The sequence below is a fragment of the Dendrobium catenatum genome, unplaced genomic scaffold (genome assembly GCF_001605985.2).
Source record: "Dendrobium catenatum unplaced genomic scaffold, ASM160598v2 fragScaff_scaffold_1363, whole genome shotgun sequence".
Taxonomy (NCBI): domain Eukaryota; kingdom Viridiplantae; phylum Streptophyta; class Magnoliopsida; order Asparagales; family Orchidaceae; genus Dendrobium; species Dendrobium catenatum.
The window spans coordinates 129,207-146,752 of NW_021319825.1; the positions used below are offsets into that span (position 1 = coordinate 129,207).

At 32.7% G+C, this 17,546-nt stretch overlaps 1 protein-coding gene across 1 annotated transcript in view; it reads right to left on the reverse strand.

The window, feature by feature from the left end:
- Nucleotides 1-13,821: 13,821 nt before the first annotated feature.
- The window catches only part of LOC110115236 (isoflavone reductase homolog PCBER-like), a 13,387-nt gene continuing 9,662 nt past the window's right edge, over nucleotides 13,822-17,546 (reverse strand). Inside the window, exons 6-7 of the mRNA XM_020848408.2 lie at nucleotides 14,182-14,385; nucleotides 13,822-14,088 (exon numbers count right to left, since the gene is read on the reverse strand). Of these exons, the coding sequence (XP_020704067.2) occupies nucleotides 13,922-14,088; nucleotides 14,182-14,385 (371 nt within the window). The 3' untranslated portion in view covers nucleotides 13,822-13,921. The remainder of the gene's footprint in view (nucleotides 14,089-14,181; nucleotides 14,386-17,546) is intronic.

Genomic DNA, 17,546 nt, shown 5'->3' on the forward strand with positions numbered 1-17,546 from the left:
TATGTACTGTAGGAAGAATGAAGGCCAATTTGACTGGGCTAGTTCAAGTGATCGTAGTCCACCGAATTCTCTCAAATGACTAGAGAATCAAAGTTTCAATGGGAAGATGAGTCTCGAGCAACTACCAAAGGCTCGTAGGCTCCAAATCTTCAACCACAAAGGATGACTCTAAATCTGCCAACTTTAGTAAAATCAGTATTGGGAAATGTCATTCTCATAACTCAAGTCTGAATCCTGAATGGGTGTAAGAGGTTGGATCCAACAAGCCCAAATATGGTCAGATCGCTGGCAGCTCCATCAACTCAACAAGCCATTAGAAAGGCCATAAGAGAGGAATCCCCATCTCAATAACTAGAGGATGAAGAGATATCAAATTCTAGCTCTCTCGATCTGATGAACTTAAGTGACTCAGATTAAAGTCTCATCAAGTGGTTAAGGATCAAGATACTACCCATGTTTGGTATTATCAACCTAATACAAAACCTGCAAATCCTTTAACGAATACGCAAAGCACAAAGTGAGGATTGAAGGAATTCTTCTTCAACAAGTCCGTAAAAGCTCAAAGCAAAGGACCAAAGAAAATTATCCCTAAGTTCACACAAGGCCTTAGTCCGAACTAAGAGGATTTCATCATCAACAAGTTTATTATGTACAAAGCTCTGGATCGTTGACTTCTTGCCACCAACCTAGTATAAACTTAAAGGGTTCTAGGTCGCTGACATCTACCCCTTTCATCAAGCCCACCAAAGCTAAAAGCAAAGGGCAGAAGACATAAAAATCTTCTAACAAGTTAGTAAAGATAAATAAGGTGATACTCTATTAATGTCCACAGAACAAAGTTGTTGACCTCATTTTGTACGAGGGCACTTTTAACTTCTTCTTGAGCTTTAGACCTTAGGTTTCATTAGACTTTAGATCCTAGGATCTTCCTAGCTCCTAGACCTCAAGCCCAATCCAAATCTTAACTCAATTCAAACCCAGAACCTAGGGTTAAGGACTAAGGTCCTGAAGCCCTTCATGATAATTTTTCCATCACCTTGAAACCTAGTTAATTGGCATCTGATTCAGGGTTTGTCAATCACATATTGATGTGACATGTCTCTAGTGCAACCCTTCAAATTTGAACTCATTTGGAGGATTCTAGCACCATAAATTTAATCCAGTTTCAAAGATTACAAAACCTTCAAATATTTAAAATCAATGCCACTGGGCCTTTCACCCAGTGAAATTTGGCCTTGGAGTCCCCTCCAAACCCTTTGACCACTCCCAATACCTTGATATTGACTTATTAAGAAATAATCTACATCTTTCTAGATTCAATTTGACCCAAAACTGACTCAAGGCCAATATGACCAAAATGCCCTTAAAGAGGGATTTTTTGACTTTTGGCCTAAACTCAACTTGATTTAACCATCAATCTTTGAAATCTTCTTCAAATGTTTTCAAATAATTTTTGAGACCTCTTGAAATTCAATTCAAACCTTGGGTCAACTTGGTTGCCAAGTTAACCTATTTTGACCTAAAGGTCCCTTAAGGGTCAAAATGATTATTTTGACCCAAATGACCCCTCCACACCTTGATACCCCATCCATTAGGTTCATATGACCAAATTGATTTCAATGGACCTAACTCCTAGTCCTAGGTCAACTTGGTTGACCAAGTAAACCAAGTTTGACCAAATGACCTATATACCCCTCCTTTCATTTAAACCCTTTGACCAAAGCCACTTCAACCCCATTTGAACCCATGGGATGACTCCTTAGGCTTCCAAGAGATCCCTCTTGGAGACCCAAGCCTTGGGTCCACTTGGGTTAGCCTTTTGGCTTGACCCAAGTGCCCAAAGAGAGGTCCCCTTTGAGCCATTTCTCAATCTTAATCAAATTGAACCCAAACCAAGATGTTATTGGGTCTCCCCTGACCCAATACACCTCCCTTAACCAATCCAGCAATTGAATCCACTTGGGTCAAGAGTTAGGCTAACCCATAGTGGCCAAAACCACTTGGGATTGAGCAAAATCCTATCCTAAGCTCAATTGAACCTGACTAACACCTCCATTAGGTGACCCTAGGTCCAATGCACCTTGTTGCAAACTATTTTCATGGCTTATGTTTTGATGATTGACAAACACTATCTCTCTTGGACTACTTGTTGCTTCTAGCTTTTCAGGAATCGAAGATCGGACGATCAAGAGGAAGCCAAGTCCAGGATCGCGTAGGTTTAGGGTTGAGTCAGTCTGTAATTTTATTTTTCATCTTTTGAGTCTACTTGTAATAATCAAAAAGACTGATGCTAAGTAACCCTTCACACACACACTTGAGAGGCTTAGAAATTCTGTTTTTTCCCACATCGGCCCGGCCGATATTTATATCGTCCGGGACGATCGGCTTAAAACAGAAAGTCTAAATTAAGGATTCTTAATTAAGGCAGCCGACATTAACTATCGGCCTGGATGATACGTGTATCGGCCAGGACGATAAGCTCAAAATAGAAAGAGATAGCCGCCTTAGACAGTTTAGGCATACTGAATTTTAAATTATCGGCCAGGACGATTCCAGGATCGGCCTGGACGAAATTACCAAATTATGCCTTAATTGATCAGGAAATCAAGGGAGTAATTAAGGATGATTGATACGATCATATCATCCAGGACGATCTAAATTAAACTAACTCCACCAAAATTCTGAATTTCCAAGCCCTAATCCTCTACCACTAGGCCGGCCACCTCCCTCCTCTTCTCCATTACAACTCGTGAGAGAAACTTCTTTATCTCTAGTTGAGCCTTCGAGGGAAGTCTCGACGAACGCCTTTAAACATTTCAACCCTTTGGAATCAATGAAAGGCCGATCCCAATCTTGATTATAGATTCATTTACAACGAGCAAGGCAACGTCGACATTCTATGGTCAACCTTCTTCGACGTCAACCAATAAGTCGACCACTCCGTAGAAAAATACTTGGACCGCATAATCTTCACACTATCCAAAGCAATCGAAGAACAACTTGCCAACGTTCAGTGGCAAATTGTTTCTTGACCTCGGCAAGGGTAAACTTCTTCCCCTATTCATTTATCTTCTTAATCCGCTAATCTTGTAGGTTGTGATTTAATTGTAAGGCTTCCTACTTCGCTCTCTGCCTCTGCTTAGTAAACGTAGGATTTGAGTTTGCTTTCTATGTTGCTTATCTCAATTTAAGATTAGGGAATTTAATGAATAGTTACTTGATTTGTATGTTGTTGAATTTCTAAATTAATTTAGTGATTCAAGTTCTTAGCTTATGATTTGGCCTAAGCGTAGTTTCCCCTCGTTCATTTTCTTTCATCATTTAGTGGCTAATAGTTTTAATTATTATTTTCTCTTATCTAAGACACACAATTTCTTATCACATTCATCTAAAGCATACTTAGTCCTACATCATTTGGTATCAGAGCATGATTTGCTCTTATTGCATGTGCTAGGATCCATCGTAGAATTTTATTTAACATTGTTAAGCTTAGTTGGTTGTTCCAACATTGCATTTGTTTCTTTTAGCCCATTATTTCTTTGATGTCCAAACATTATTACATCAATTTTGCAAGCTATAAGTGTGTTATCATTCATCTTAATTGTTGTCTTTTACATCCTAGTCACCATAGGTATCCCGTAGTGTATCCCAATGGACCGGAACAACTTGGAAGGACTTTAGACTTACTGGTAGGTCAAATGAATACAATTAGTCAGCAACTCAAAGAAAACCAAGTCGACCTAGTGGAACTTCATAGAGACACAACTGAACATTTTGATACACTTGAGCGCTGTAGGGATCATCCAAGCCCAAACACCCCATGTAGACCTTCTTCTATGTATGGGAATGATATCTACCAAGATGAGAGGCTACATCGTGCCACTCATTGAGCTCCCCAGTATGGACACAACCATAACAATGACCCTGACATACCACTAATGAAGAGTATTAAAATTGATGCTCCTACCTTTGATGAAACCCTCGATCCCCAGCTCTTCCTAAATTGGGTCAAAGGCTAGGAAGGTTAGTTTTGTTGAGATGAAACTCATGGGAAGGGCGAGACAGTTTTGATCCAATTTAGAAAGCCTTAGAGAAGCCCAAAACGAGTCTCCCATCACTGATTGGCCATCCATGAAGTGGAAACTTAAGCAAAAGTACTTTCCACCCTCATACTTTCCCAGATTATTGGATAGGTGGAATAGGTTGACTCAGGGCAACAAACTAATTAAGGAATACATTGTGTCTTTTAATGACTACCTGATTCGCTGCAAAGGGGAGACCTCTACCACCCAACACAGATACTGTCTATGTTTCATACCGGGTTGTGAGAGGATCTTCACAATGAACTGTTTTCTTAGAATGTCACTACACTTATGAATGTATATAGCTTAGTGTTAGATCGGGAGGAAACCCATTCCTTGCACCCGAGTCGATCACATGACTCTAGGCCTTCTTATAGACCCTTCAGTAGTTCCACTCCTCACACCTCCACTGATTGACTGACCCTAGGGAGCCTTACCTGACCACCCACTAGCCCTCCTACACCTCGATCTGATTTTAGGAATAAGCCTCCCACCCCGGATACCCCTTAGTCCAATCCCGAGATCAAGTGCTTTCGATGCCAGGTGTATTGGCATATCGCTTCTTAGTGCTCCAGTCCCTATAAAATCTTAATTATCAAGGAGAATACTGAGGATGATTTTGAGCCCGAGGTCAATCAGATCCACTAAGTGGATGATGAAGGCGAATTCTTCGAAGAGGATGATGACATTGCTTTCCTCCATTGTCTTTAGAAACTAGACACTTCTCCCATTTGCGTGGTGAGATGTGCACTATCACACCCTACTCATACTGATGACTAGAATATGACTGCAATTTTTTTACACCTACACCAAAATCAAGGATAAGAATTGTAAGGTCGTCATGGATAGTGGCAGCTGCATCAATACAGTCTCCTCCAGCATTGTGTGCAAGTTGGGCCTGTCTGTTGTTCCTCACCCCAACCCTTATAAGATAGTATGGGTCAACTACACTACCTTGGAGGTGAAGAAACGAAGCCTCGTAATAATCTCCTTTGCTGAATATAAGGAGAATGTTTAGTGCAATATGCTGATTATGGATGTTGGACAAATTCTTTTGGGTCATCATTGGATTTTTTTTATTATGATGTCCACATATATGGGCATTCAAACACCTATGTGTTTGAACATGTGGGTAAAAAGATCAAGCTTTTACCATCACAGTCCTGGGTTAAGGATGACTCCAAATCTAACCTTATTAAGTCCAAGAAAGGACTGAACTTAGTCACTGCCAAGGTTTTAGATTCTGAGATAGATCAAGGAGCACCCCTATATGCCTTAGTCGGTCATGAGAATTCCATTGAGTTTGTTGAACCAATCTCTCAGGAAGTCCAACCTATTCTTGACCACTTTATTGATGTCTTCCCTGATGATCTCTCAGATCAATTACCTCTACTTAGAGACATTCAGCATGCCATAGACTTTGTCCTTGGAGCCTCCCTTCCTAACCTGCCCCACTATCGCATAAATCCCACAGAATATGCTGAACTCAAGAAGTAGGTAGATAAGTTACTGTAGCAAGATTTCATTAAAGAGAGTCTTTAGTCCCTACACAATGTCAGCCCTTCTTACTCCTAAGAAGGATGGATCTTGGCGAATGTGTGTTGATAGCCATGCTATCAATAAAATCACCGTCAAATATCATTTCTCTATCCTAAGGCTAGATGATATGCTTGATATGATTATGCCTTTCGAGTTGAGTAATGCCCTGATCAATAGAAAAAGTAATAAATCATTAAAATTTTCAAATGGCCTAAACTTACAAGAAAGTTTTTTGAGTCGTCCTTTAATTATGTGAGATGTTTTCTAAAATTTTGAGTTCATATATTAATCTAAATCACAAACCCTAATTTCTTAGATTCCTTAGGTTTTTAAAAAAAGACCCATAATGATTTACCTCCCAATAATCATTAGACAGTTAACCTTTCTCTGGTGACGCTCTCCTGCAGAGCTAGGGCTTATTCCGCTCTGCTTTGTCTGGGCTTCTCCCAGTAGTTTTGCCGACATTGTAGCCTTTGTTGGCTTGAGGAAAGTTTTCCTTTTCTTCTTTAGTTTTTTGGGCCTTTTCATTTGTTTTCTATTTTGTCCCCTTCGGCCATTCGTGGCCTGTATGGAAGTGAATCGGCTCATGGATCCTGATTTTTTTAGATGGATCAAAGAAATCACATTTTTTTGGATGCTTTATTTGGTTCTACCTTTGATGTTTATTTTTTGGAGATCAAAATGACTACCTTTTATAGTTTATCATCTTTGTGGATCTTGGAAGAGGAGATCCTTGTGCTTGAGCCACCTTTCTAGTATGTCTTACTTGATTTTTTTTTCCTTCTCGTCGTCCTAGCTTGGAATCCATCTGAAGGTTTTTTTTTCAACCTTAATCTCACTATTGATTTCTCGGTAACCTTGCTCGATTCCTCACATGTGTTGATTAAATTGATGAGTGACATGGATTGCCACAGATCTTACCTTATTTATAATTGCTATATGAAATTATCCAAATGTTCTCCCTCCCTTGATATCGGTGTTAAATCCCTTGTTATTCTCATTTGGATTTCATTTCCCAATTTACGACCTCATCTATTCTCTCCTCGTATTCTTCATGCTTTGGGATTTTTGTTTGGCAACTCATTAAAAGTGGACAACGCCATCTTTGTTGGTTCTCGACCATCTCTTGTGCATGTCTTGGTTGAACTTGTTATCATTAAAAAGTATTCGGACAAAGTGTGGCTCGGTCTTGATAAGTTTGGATACATCTAGATTGTTAAGATGGAGGCTTCTCCTTCCTTTTGTGATCATTGTAAAGTTCTTAGGCATGTGTAGGGGGATTATCGGACCCAGTCTTCTATCCTGGTGAATATGCATGCTACTTATGCTAACCCTCTTAAGACTGTTGGGAATGAAATTGGTGCTGTGGAAAATGTTGTTGTTGATAGAATTGTTAGTGTTGTTTGTTACTTCTAATCCTTTGTGTCATGTTACATCTACTAATGAGATCCTCATTATTACGGGTAAAGGGGTGGATTCTGATCTTGGGGTGGAGGTAACAGGGACTATTGTTCATTCCTTTGCTAATGATGCTGGTCTTGTGGGGCTTCCCTTGGCTATTTATGATGGTGGGTTATTATCTATTCTTGTGGAATTTCCCGGTCTTCCAATGGTTATGGTGGCTGCTGCACATGTTTCGGAGAATTTGGATGTTTGTAATGTTATTTTTTATGGTAATGAGGGTTGTAAGGGTGTTGCTCTTATTGTTGGTATGAAGGATTCTTTAGATCCTATATCATTTCTAGACAATTTAGAAGTGGATAACATTGGCGTGTGTAATGTTAATACAGTGGTTTCAAATGATTCTACAGCTAATTTGGTTGTTTCCTCAGATGAACCATCTCTATTTACTCCTGATCCTTCCTTGGTGGTTTCAGAAGGATTGGTACAAAATTTTTGACGTTTTGATTAATGTTATTTCTAATGAGGATATAAAAGCTCAATTAATGATGAATTTGAATAATTCTAGTGTGGATCATTCTGATTGGCTTGATGAGTCTCGATCATCTCTTTGTGGGGATGTGGGGGAGGGGTTGGATGCATACGAGGAGGACTGTAATGCGATGTTTAACTTGAAAATGAATCGCATTGTTGAGAAGGCTTTTTCTATTGAAGGTGGCAAGCGGCGTAAGTGTAAATCTAATCAGAAGCAATTAATGTTGTTGTGGTGTGGATTGGTTTCTTTTGACTAGGTGTGGATCCTCTTTGGTGGGGTGTTATGTGTTCTTCTTCTTTTTTTGGTGCTACTTTATTTGGTCAACTTTTGTTTTCTTCTGTGGTCGCTGGTTGCTGGCAGGTTTTGGTTTTTTGTTGGATTGGCGGCAAGGATATGAAGACGAACTATGACGAGGCAGGTTTCCTGCATGCTAATCTTAATGGCCTTAATTGTCTTGGCAACCTTGGTGGTTATCTGCTTGGTATTGGGACTTCTTATTGTATTTTCTACCTCCAATGGATGATCAAAACTTGGCAATTGGGTGGCGATTCTGAGTTGGATGGGCTTCAATCCTCTTTTTGTTTTCTTCCATTTTTTATTTATTTTCTTTTTTTTGAATTCTTGGAAATCTGTAGCTTACTGTGATATTTTAAGCTATGTGATTGCGTGTCTTGGTCTTGTTGGCTTATGTTTGTACAACCCTTTTCATTAATGGAATAAAGTCTTTGGTTTTTTTAAGACCTAGAATTTAAAAACTCAATTAAAAATCTCAAAAAATCATAATAATTCAAAACAAATATTACTCTTGATAATCATTAGAAATAGTGGGAATATGAAATTTTATGAAATAAAAGTCAGAAATCATAACTTAATTATTTTCTTAATAAAATACCCCAAAAAAAATTAAAATCATAATAAATATTAAACATTTCAATTTTACCTCAAAATTTTATGGGATCATCCTAGGATCCTTTCTTGCTCCTGTGAGAGATTCATTAAAATTAAAATTGGTTTATTAAGAAAAGAAAAATAGGGTCATTTAATTTTAATTAAGTAGAAAAAAAAAAATCCAAATGAGATTCAATTTTATGGAAAGTCTTTGGGGTGATTCCAACAGCCTAGAATTTTTTCATAAATTTCAGAGCTCCTTCAAATAATAATTTTTAATTTCCATCCTTAAATAATTTGAAAAATAATCACTAAATTTTGTGGGATGTTCCTAAGGTTATCCTTAACTGCAATGATTTATTTCCTAAATTTATATTTCATTTAAAGCTAAAACAAAAATAAAAAAGACCTAGATTTAATAATATAATAAATAATAACAAAAAATACAAATTTTAGTGGAAATTCAAGAAAATTAGAAAAATATGAAATAAATTTATATTAGCTCAAAAAATTTTAGAGAATAATAAACTAAATGAATTACCACAATATCAAATAAAGAAAAAAAAATCATTCACAAAGTACTCCTAAGTTCCAAATTAAAGCTATAAATCATTAAAAACTAAAATTAAACCACCCCTTGATAAAAATTAATCAAATTTAAAATTCAAACTTAAAAGAGCAAACTAATAATAGAGTGAAACCTAGCACATACTAGATGTTGGATAGGGCACCAACCCTAAACTTTTAGGGTAGGGTGTTTTCTTTCTTTTGCATTTTACTCTCTTGTATTTTATATTCAGCTTTTACATTTCATTGTATTGCAAATATTAAATGCCTAATTGAAAAAAAAAAAAAAACATGATTGAATCAAAGCATTTGATTTGCACAAATTGTCATCCTGATCTATTAAAAAAAAATCAAATTGGTGTGATATACAAACTTTCATGCTTGGTAATATGAAAACCTGATTTTCTTATGAATCAAATAAAATAACTAGGAATAGCATCAAGGAATCAAAATAAATACAAATACAAAGCTCCCTTTAAGAAAAAAATAATAATAAATAAAAGAATAAAACTTTGCATTAGCTAGAAAATTTGTGTGTCCTTAATATACAGGAGCTTAGCTTGGTGGCTAAGTTGTAAGTCTCAATTCTTTAAATAACAATACCCCATCTTCATTGTATTGTATAGTGACTTTGGCATCATGATTTTGAATCCATCAAGTGGATTTAGTTAGCAGTCCTCTTTAGAATAGTCGTAGTTTCTTAAATTCTTCGTGACGTAAAAGCTGTAAGTCAATCATGTTTCTTTAAACATATGTTCGAGTTATTACTACGCAATGCTCATCTTAGTTTAAGGGTATAAGGCTATTTTTTCATATCATAAGTCTTCACTTCTTAGGCATTTTCTCATTTTATGATTTTTAAAACGTAAGCGCAGAAGTTCGAATTAAATGAACAACTCAAATATTAAATTTTAATTTCAAAGATTTAAAGCTCAATATAGAATAGTTTGGAATACTTCAAAACTTCTAATAAGAATTCAATGCTCCCCAATTTCTTTCATTGGCATCTAAAAAGAGTTGTTTAAAATTTAAAATAATTCTTTTTGAAAATTCTAAAATCACATCCTTATCAAAAATATTGAGATCATAAAATTATTTTTCATTACTTTAATTAAGAGTATTCTCAAGAGATTCACCTCTCTTGAAATGTTATTAATCATAAAAGTCGAGGTAACTAATTATCTAGAGAACTTCTTTCATGCCCTCACACAAGACTAACTAATTATCAGATCTCTATATCCTCCTCCTTCAAAATTTTGTAATTCTTTAAAAATTTATTTTTCAAGTTTTAGTAAATTTTCCAACAAACTAATTTCAAATCTTTATTTTGGTTCAAATCTAGCAATAAAAAAAAATTAAGTTTCTTTTTTTTCAAGCTTTGTACTTATTGATTTAACGCATTCCAATATAATGAAATATAAAGTAGTATAAGTCAAAACATGAGAAATAAAATACAAGCAAGCAACATACCCTAAAAAGGATAAGGTTTGCCCTATATCCAACACATAGTATGTGATAAGTTATGAGGGTGTCACTCTATAATTTATTTTTAATTTTATTTTAATTTTTAGATGCCTATTTTTTATATTTTTATATACAAGTTTTTCAGAGAAAGATTTATTTTTAGTTTAGATAATGTCCAAAAATTATGAAATAATTCACTAAAGTTTTGAACAACCTTAGGAAATCTCATAAAAATTTGGAATTATCTTGAATTACTCTAAAATTTATTTATTCATTATTGAATAAATATTTTTTTATTAAAATGGGCTCTAAAAATTTTGAGATCATTTATACTTTTTATAATTTTATAGTATTACTTGAACCTATTTTTATTTTTTAACTAAGTTAACTCTAAATTAACTATAAATTTTTATAAAACTTGAACCACAACATTATAGATCTAACAATGAATTTCTAAAAATTTTAACTAAAATTCAGTAATTCATGATTTCTAATGGTTTATTAATTTTAACTTTTGAGTTAATAGAAAAAAATTATAAGCCTTTTTTTTTAATCTTAGAATAGTTTAAAATTAGTATTCTTGCTTCTATGATTTATTACAATTTTTTTTTTAAATATTTTATAACTCTTTATTGAATTTTTAATGTATTATGTATTCCTAGATCCTTAGGTACCCTAACCTAACTTAAAATTATGGTTTGAGAGTTTTTTAAGCAAATGGCCTCACATCTTAATGAAATTAAAACCATAGGCTCATATGAACCCCTAAGTCCTTTTTTTTTTTTTTTGAAAATTTGAGATAATTTAAATCTAAAATGAATTTATTATTATTATTTTAAGCTCTAGGGTTTATACCTTTAATTAATTATTAATGGTATGAAAAGAGATTTTTCGGGTTTAAGAATTTTTCCATCTAGTCTATAAGGATAAAAGAAGATTTGAATTTAATTTCAAGATTTTAGGGATTGCGGAGAATTATTTTTTAGTTTTCAAAATTCTAGTTTATTTTAGTGCCATTTACTTTAAAAATCAATTAGGTTTAGATAGATCTCAAACTCATATGAGAAAACTCAAAGGTGTGTGAGACAAACCATAGAGTTTATCATATGAATTTGACACCAAGGAAGGTAATAATTACCTGATTAACCTTGCATATTCATTAAGTAATAATATATGGATTAACCTTGCATATTCATTAAGTAATAATATATGCAAGATTTATCTAAAATTTATTTATATATTTTTTCTGATTTTTTTTATTGAATCCAAAGAAGGTTTTTTTTTTGGCTAATTTGGATTAGAAATAAATTTTATATGATTCAAAGATCTAGGAAGTTTTTTTATTAAATAAATTAAACTTATTTAATTAAGCTTAGTTGATGTGGTACACTTTCCACATTTCTCCTTCTTATTGGGTCTCTGTTAATTAATGGGTCTCATGGTCCATGAGGGATTAACCTCATCTGTAAATTAATCTCATGATGACACGGGAAGGATGGACGATATAGGATACAACTCTCTCTCTCTCTCTCTCTCTCTCTCTCTCTATATATATATATATATATATAAACCATTCGTTTTATTTGAATATAATATATTATGATTTCATCATCTCTTAAATGCATCATGTAATAGAGACTTTTAGATAAAATCCCATTAAACTTATACAATCAAAGAGGACTTTCTTAATCCAATAGATCAAGGATTATGAAGATCTTAAGACACTTAGATCCAACAGTTTGATACTAGGTTTTGCACTCCCTTCACAATATGTGAAACTCAAGATCATGGATGAGAGGAATTTTGCATACCATGAATAGATGGTTATAGGATCTAATTAGTTGTTGGGATGAATTCTTTTGAGCACAATGAACAAATTTCTCAAAGGAAGCTTTAATTGAGAAGGGTTGGATCGCGAGACTCACTTTCACCATGAAAGCCTCGTCGAAGCTTGGGCATCTTGTACATAAATAAAGGAGCTAGGAGCTTAGGAAGTAAGGGATCTCTCACATACCCACTAGGGAAGGAGAGGGATAATCAATTCTACTCAAATTCAAGCCCTAAGGTTACCAATGTATAAGAAAATCTAGTTTGAATGTGGACTAAATTTTAGCCACTACGATCTCTCAAACTGGCAAGTCCATTAGGTACCGGCCATTTAAAATGTGACAAGTATCCCAACACATTACTATCGGAAGAGAAGCCTCTACCATGCGATTATAAGGGGTAAGTTCATATAGGTGGTTTGACCTAGGTTGAACTTGCCTCCTGTAAGGGTACTAGATATCCTACTGACTATGAAATCGTTTAAAAGGTCCAAGGGAGCTAGGGAATAATTTAGGTTAGGCTAAAACTAGTTATTTTACTTAGAATTTGGATTTGGGTGTTAGTTAGGGTTAAGGGATTTTACCCACTTGGGTTAGCCCAAGTCGATTAGGCCACCTAGGGCAACTACATTAGAGTCTTAAAAAGACTTTCTAAGGTATAGATAGGATTGATTTGGACTTGTGAGTTTGACTCAAGTGAGCCCAACATAGGATGCAAAATTTATCTTCTTGTATGGATTCCTCAAAGAAGAAGTCTATATTTAACAGCCACTAGGTTTTAAGTCAAAATGTAAGAAGATATTGTTTTAAAGCTAAATAAGGCCCTTTAACAATTGATTCAACCACCAATGGACCCTAAAAGAAGAAGTCTATATTCGATAGCCTCATGGTTATAAAATCAAAAGATAAGAAGTTAATGTTTTAAATCTAAAGTAGGTTATATATATATATATATATATATATATATATATATATCGAATAGGGTGAAAACCACCCTCAAGCATAGATTACTTTTCAAGTCAATGATGTATAAACAAGGAATAGAAATATCTTCGTTCTCTTTCTTCATTCTATATATATATATATATATATATCCTTGCTTTTACCACATTTATTTGCATACAATTGAATTCATATGTACTTATAATGTTGCATCTAAATTTTAGATTTGCATGCATGACATTTTAATGTCTCAATCACATCAAAATATATGCATAAAGATTATTTAACTTTAGATTAATGAATATTAGTGCTATTTTTATATAATTTAAAGAATTGAATGTTATATAAGTAAATATAAGGATTCGTGTTAGATATGTAAACATATAAGAATTATGTGGCATAAATGTAAATTAAATCATATTTATGCATTAACATATTAGAGTCTAGTTGTTATGGGTTTTGAAAGTTATTTTTAGGATCTTGGTTTTGATTCTCTCTTGGATTATAACACATCAAATCTTTCTGGCAAAAAAATAAAAAAGAACAAGAAAAAAAAAAACCTTTCACATGAAGAGAACACCACATTATTTTGCATTAAGTTCAATACCCAAATAGTTGCAACCAAAATAAAGTTTTTTGCCTGGTAGGAAGTTGGCTTATTTTGAATAATTTGCAGCTCATAGAAATTGATCTATAAAATTTTGAACAGTAGTGTATTTGACATCTGGGTATAGTTGGGAAGCCTCAACTCCAACTGTTGGATTTATATCAAAATTTATTGTTTCTCCCTTAATGAAGCCAGCATGAGCAATTGCATAAAAGAAAGGTAATGGCTCAGGGGATTCTGCGAGATTTGCATGAAAAAATTGTATAAACATCTCAAGCATTTGATGTTCTTGAACATTTGAATTTATGGTTAAATAAATAAATAAATTACCGTTTATTTTTGTAAGGACCTCTTCTTCAGCAACATATATTCTTTCGAGGGTTATATTTTTCTTCTTCTCCCAAAGAGAAATGAGTTCATTATGGGAGTAGATGTTTGCAGGAGGCCTTATGTAGAGGACTTTGTTTAGAGTTCTTTCATCGTCTGCTGCTTTGATGGCATACGTCGAAATGTCATGTTCATCCACAAATACAACTGCAACCATGTGGAGCATTGTAAGGAAAAATAATGATGATGGACATATAAATGTTTTCACCTTTATTTTGTTAATGGAAGCTAATGCACAATTTGTTAGCATAATCATCAATATTTTCTATGATTTATTTTAAACATGGCCTTGGTAAGCCAATCTTAGTAGGCATTAATAGGCACCATAAAAAGTGAAGATAGTTTCTCTATATGCATACATGTTAAACTCATTTGATAGTTATATATTTTGATATCAAAGTATTAGAAGTTGTACTCACATGGTTTGATTGGCACATCTTATGGGTCCAAATTGTATGTGTTATTTTTTTAAATGAAGTATTTTAATTTTAATGAAATTATAAAGTTGTAAAACATAAGACATAACAAAAAAAAAATAAAAAATAAAAATCCCCAAAAGAGAAAAAAAAGTATCCATTTACATCCATGCCAACAAAAGAAAATTAATTGTAGTTAGTTTGCACTTTTGTAGGTCACTATTTTTCAAAAAAGTGTAGGTATTTTTTATACTATTTTTTTTTCATACTACTTCATATTGTCTCTATAAAAGACATATTAGGGTTGGAACATTTAAATAGATTGAAGAAGTTATTAAATTATATTCTTAGATTTGGTATTTTTATGGATGAAATTTTGTTCAACCTAGACTCTTAAGAAAAAAGTGAAGATAGTTTCTCTATATGCATAAATGTCTTCAAAGGTGCTTTAGTAGGTAATGGTTGGGTTGTAACGAGGACAAGCACCCTCAAGAGGAGTTCCCTTGGATATTCACTTGAATTAACGAATTATATAACTACAATTAATAAAAATCATATATAATTCCTCCTTATTCTTTCTATACTTCTCCATCAAATCTCTTAAGAAATGTATAGGTTCCATTGTCGACCTACCCGATATGAATCCAAATTGATTTTGAGAAACATTAATATCATGCCGTAACCTATGCTCAATAACTCTCTCAAATAGTTTTAAAGTATGTCACAAACTTAATTCCTCTAAAATTCACACACTCTTGTGCTTCACCTTTATTCTTAAAACTAGGAATCAACACACACCTTCACCACTCATATGGTATCTTTTTAGTCTTCAAATTAATATTGAAAAGTTTTGTAAGCCAATAAATTCCTTCATCTCCTAAGATTTTTACACCTATATTGGAACATCATAAGGTCCAACAACTTTTTAACATTTTATTTTCTCTAAAGCCTCTTTAACTTTGGTTTTAATACGTCAATAAAATATAAAAAAAAATTATTTTTATTTAGGTTGCTAAGGTCACAAAAGTCAAACCTATTCTCATAATATTCACTGAAAAGCTTATAAAAAATCTCATTCATTTTTGTTGAATATCCTCTTCTAATAAAAGCACTTTTTTTTCTTCATCCTTAATGCACTTCATTTGAACTAAATTTTTACTTCTTCTATCTCCTTGCTTGGCAAACTTATTTATATATATCTTTTTCCCTCCTTAATATCTAATATATTATATAAATCATTAAAAGCTAAATTCTTTGCATTGCATATTTCTTTCTTAGATTTTTTATGAGCCTCTTTATATCTTTCCCAATTTTTTAAACTTTTAATCTAAACCAATTTATTTAACAAAGCTTTTTTTTTTAGATTTTGATTCCACCATAAACTATTTTTACTATTAATAGTTTTTTCTTTTGATACTCTAAGCACATCATTTGCAACATTTTTAATATCACTGGCTACTTTTTTTCACATGATATTAGCTTTCTCATACACCAACAAAAACACCAACAAAATCTTAAAATTTGGAATCTTACTCTCAAAAATATTTTTTATTAATATTTTTTAAATGCCCCCATCTAATCCTAGAATAATATTTTACTTTTTTTTATATTATGTCCCTTTATTTTAATGTTCAAAACTAATAATCAATGTTGTGTATTTAAACTTCCACTCAGAATAATTTAACAATCTTTGCAATCAAAATGATATATTTTTCTTTTAAGAAAATAATTAGTCTGAGCTTTATTATATCCATTCTTATAAATGATGATTTTTTCTTCGATTTTCTTAAATAAAGTATTAGTAATTATAATATCATACGTTAGAGCAAAATCTAATATGGTCCTATCACCTTCATTAGTTGCTCCAAACTCATAGCCACTATAAATGCTTTTAAAATCTTTTAACTCTCTAACAACATGTCCATTTAAATATCATCTAATAGAAACTCTTTTTTTAAGAGGTATCTTTTTGTACTTCTTCTATGTCATTCTTAAATTTTAATTCTGAATGTATATATAAACCAACTTGAGGAGCAGAAATACTTATAATATTAATAATCTTAGTATCAATATTAATATTTAAAGCTATAATTCTATTAATTTCTATAGCATTATCTTTTAAACTCTTATAAATAATCACACATACACCATTTCTACTATGACTCCTACCTTAATATCATAATTTAAATCCTAATATATCAATCTCCTTAGCCTTTTCTTTGATAATTTATAAATCATAAAAAAGAATATTATGATTTATGAATTTATTTAAGTTAATGAAGAAAAATATATTTTATTTATTTAAAATAAAAAAAATAATAATTTTAAATTTTGCATCCACCTCATATCCATGTTAATGAATGACAAAATAAAATAAAATAAAATATTAAAAGAATAATAATATTATAAAATTGATAAATGTCAAAATTTTAAATCAACAACAACAATAACAAGTTATTGAACCATTGCATGAGCTCTACTACATAAATACTTTCTATTAAGAGTGAAAATCTCATCTATAACTAATAAAAAAAACTCATTTTAATACTTTCTAAACAAGTTTCTTTAGGTCTACCTCTGTCTTTCTTAACATAGAACATATCTAATACATCTACTCTCCTAACAGGGTCATTGAAAGGATGACGTTTTATGTGACCAATCCATCTAAGGCAACTTTCTTTAATCTTATCTGCCATTCTACTCCAACCTTTCAGGTATATACTCATTTCACATTTTGTCTCTAAGTGTAAAGCCACTCATCTTGGATGAACAAATTAGAGGGTTGTATTAGGTAGCAATAATTGGTGTAAAATTTGTCAAACAATCATGACATAAATAAAAAAATTAAATATATTTAATAAAATTTAATTAGGACATCTAGATCAAACTTTT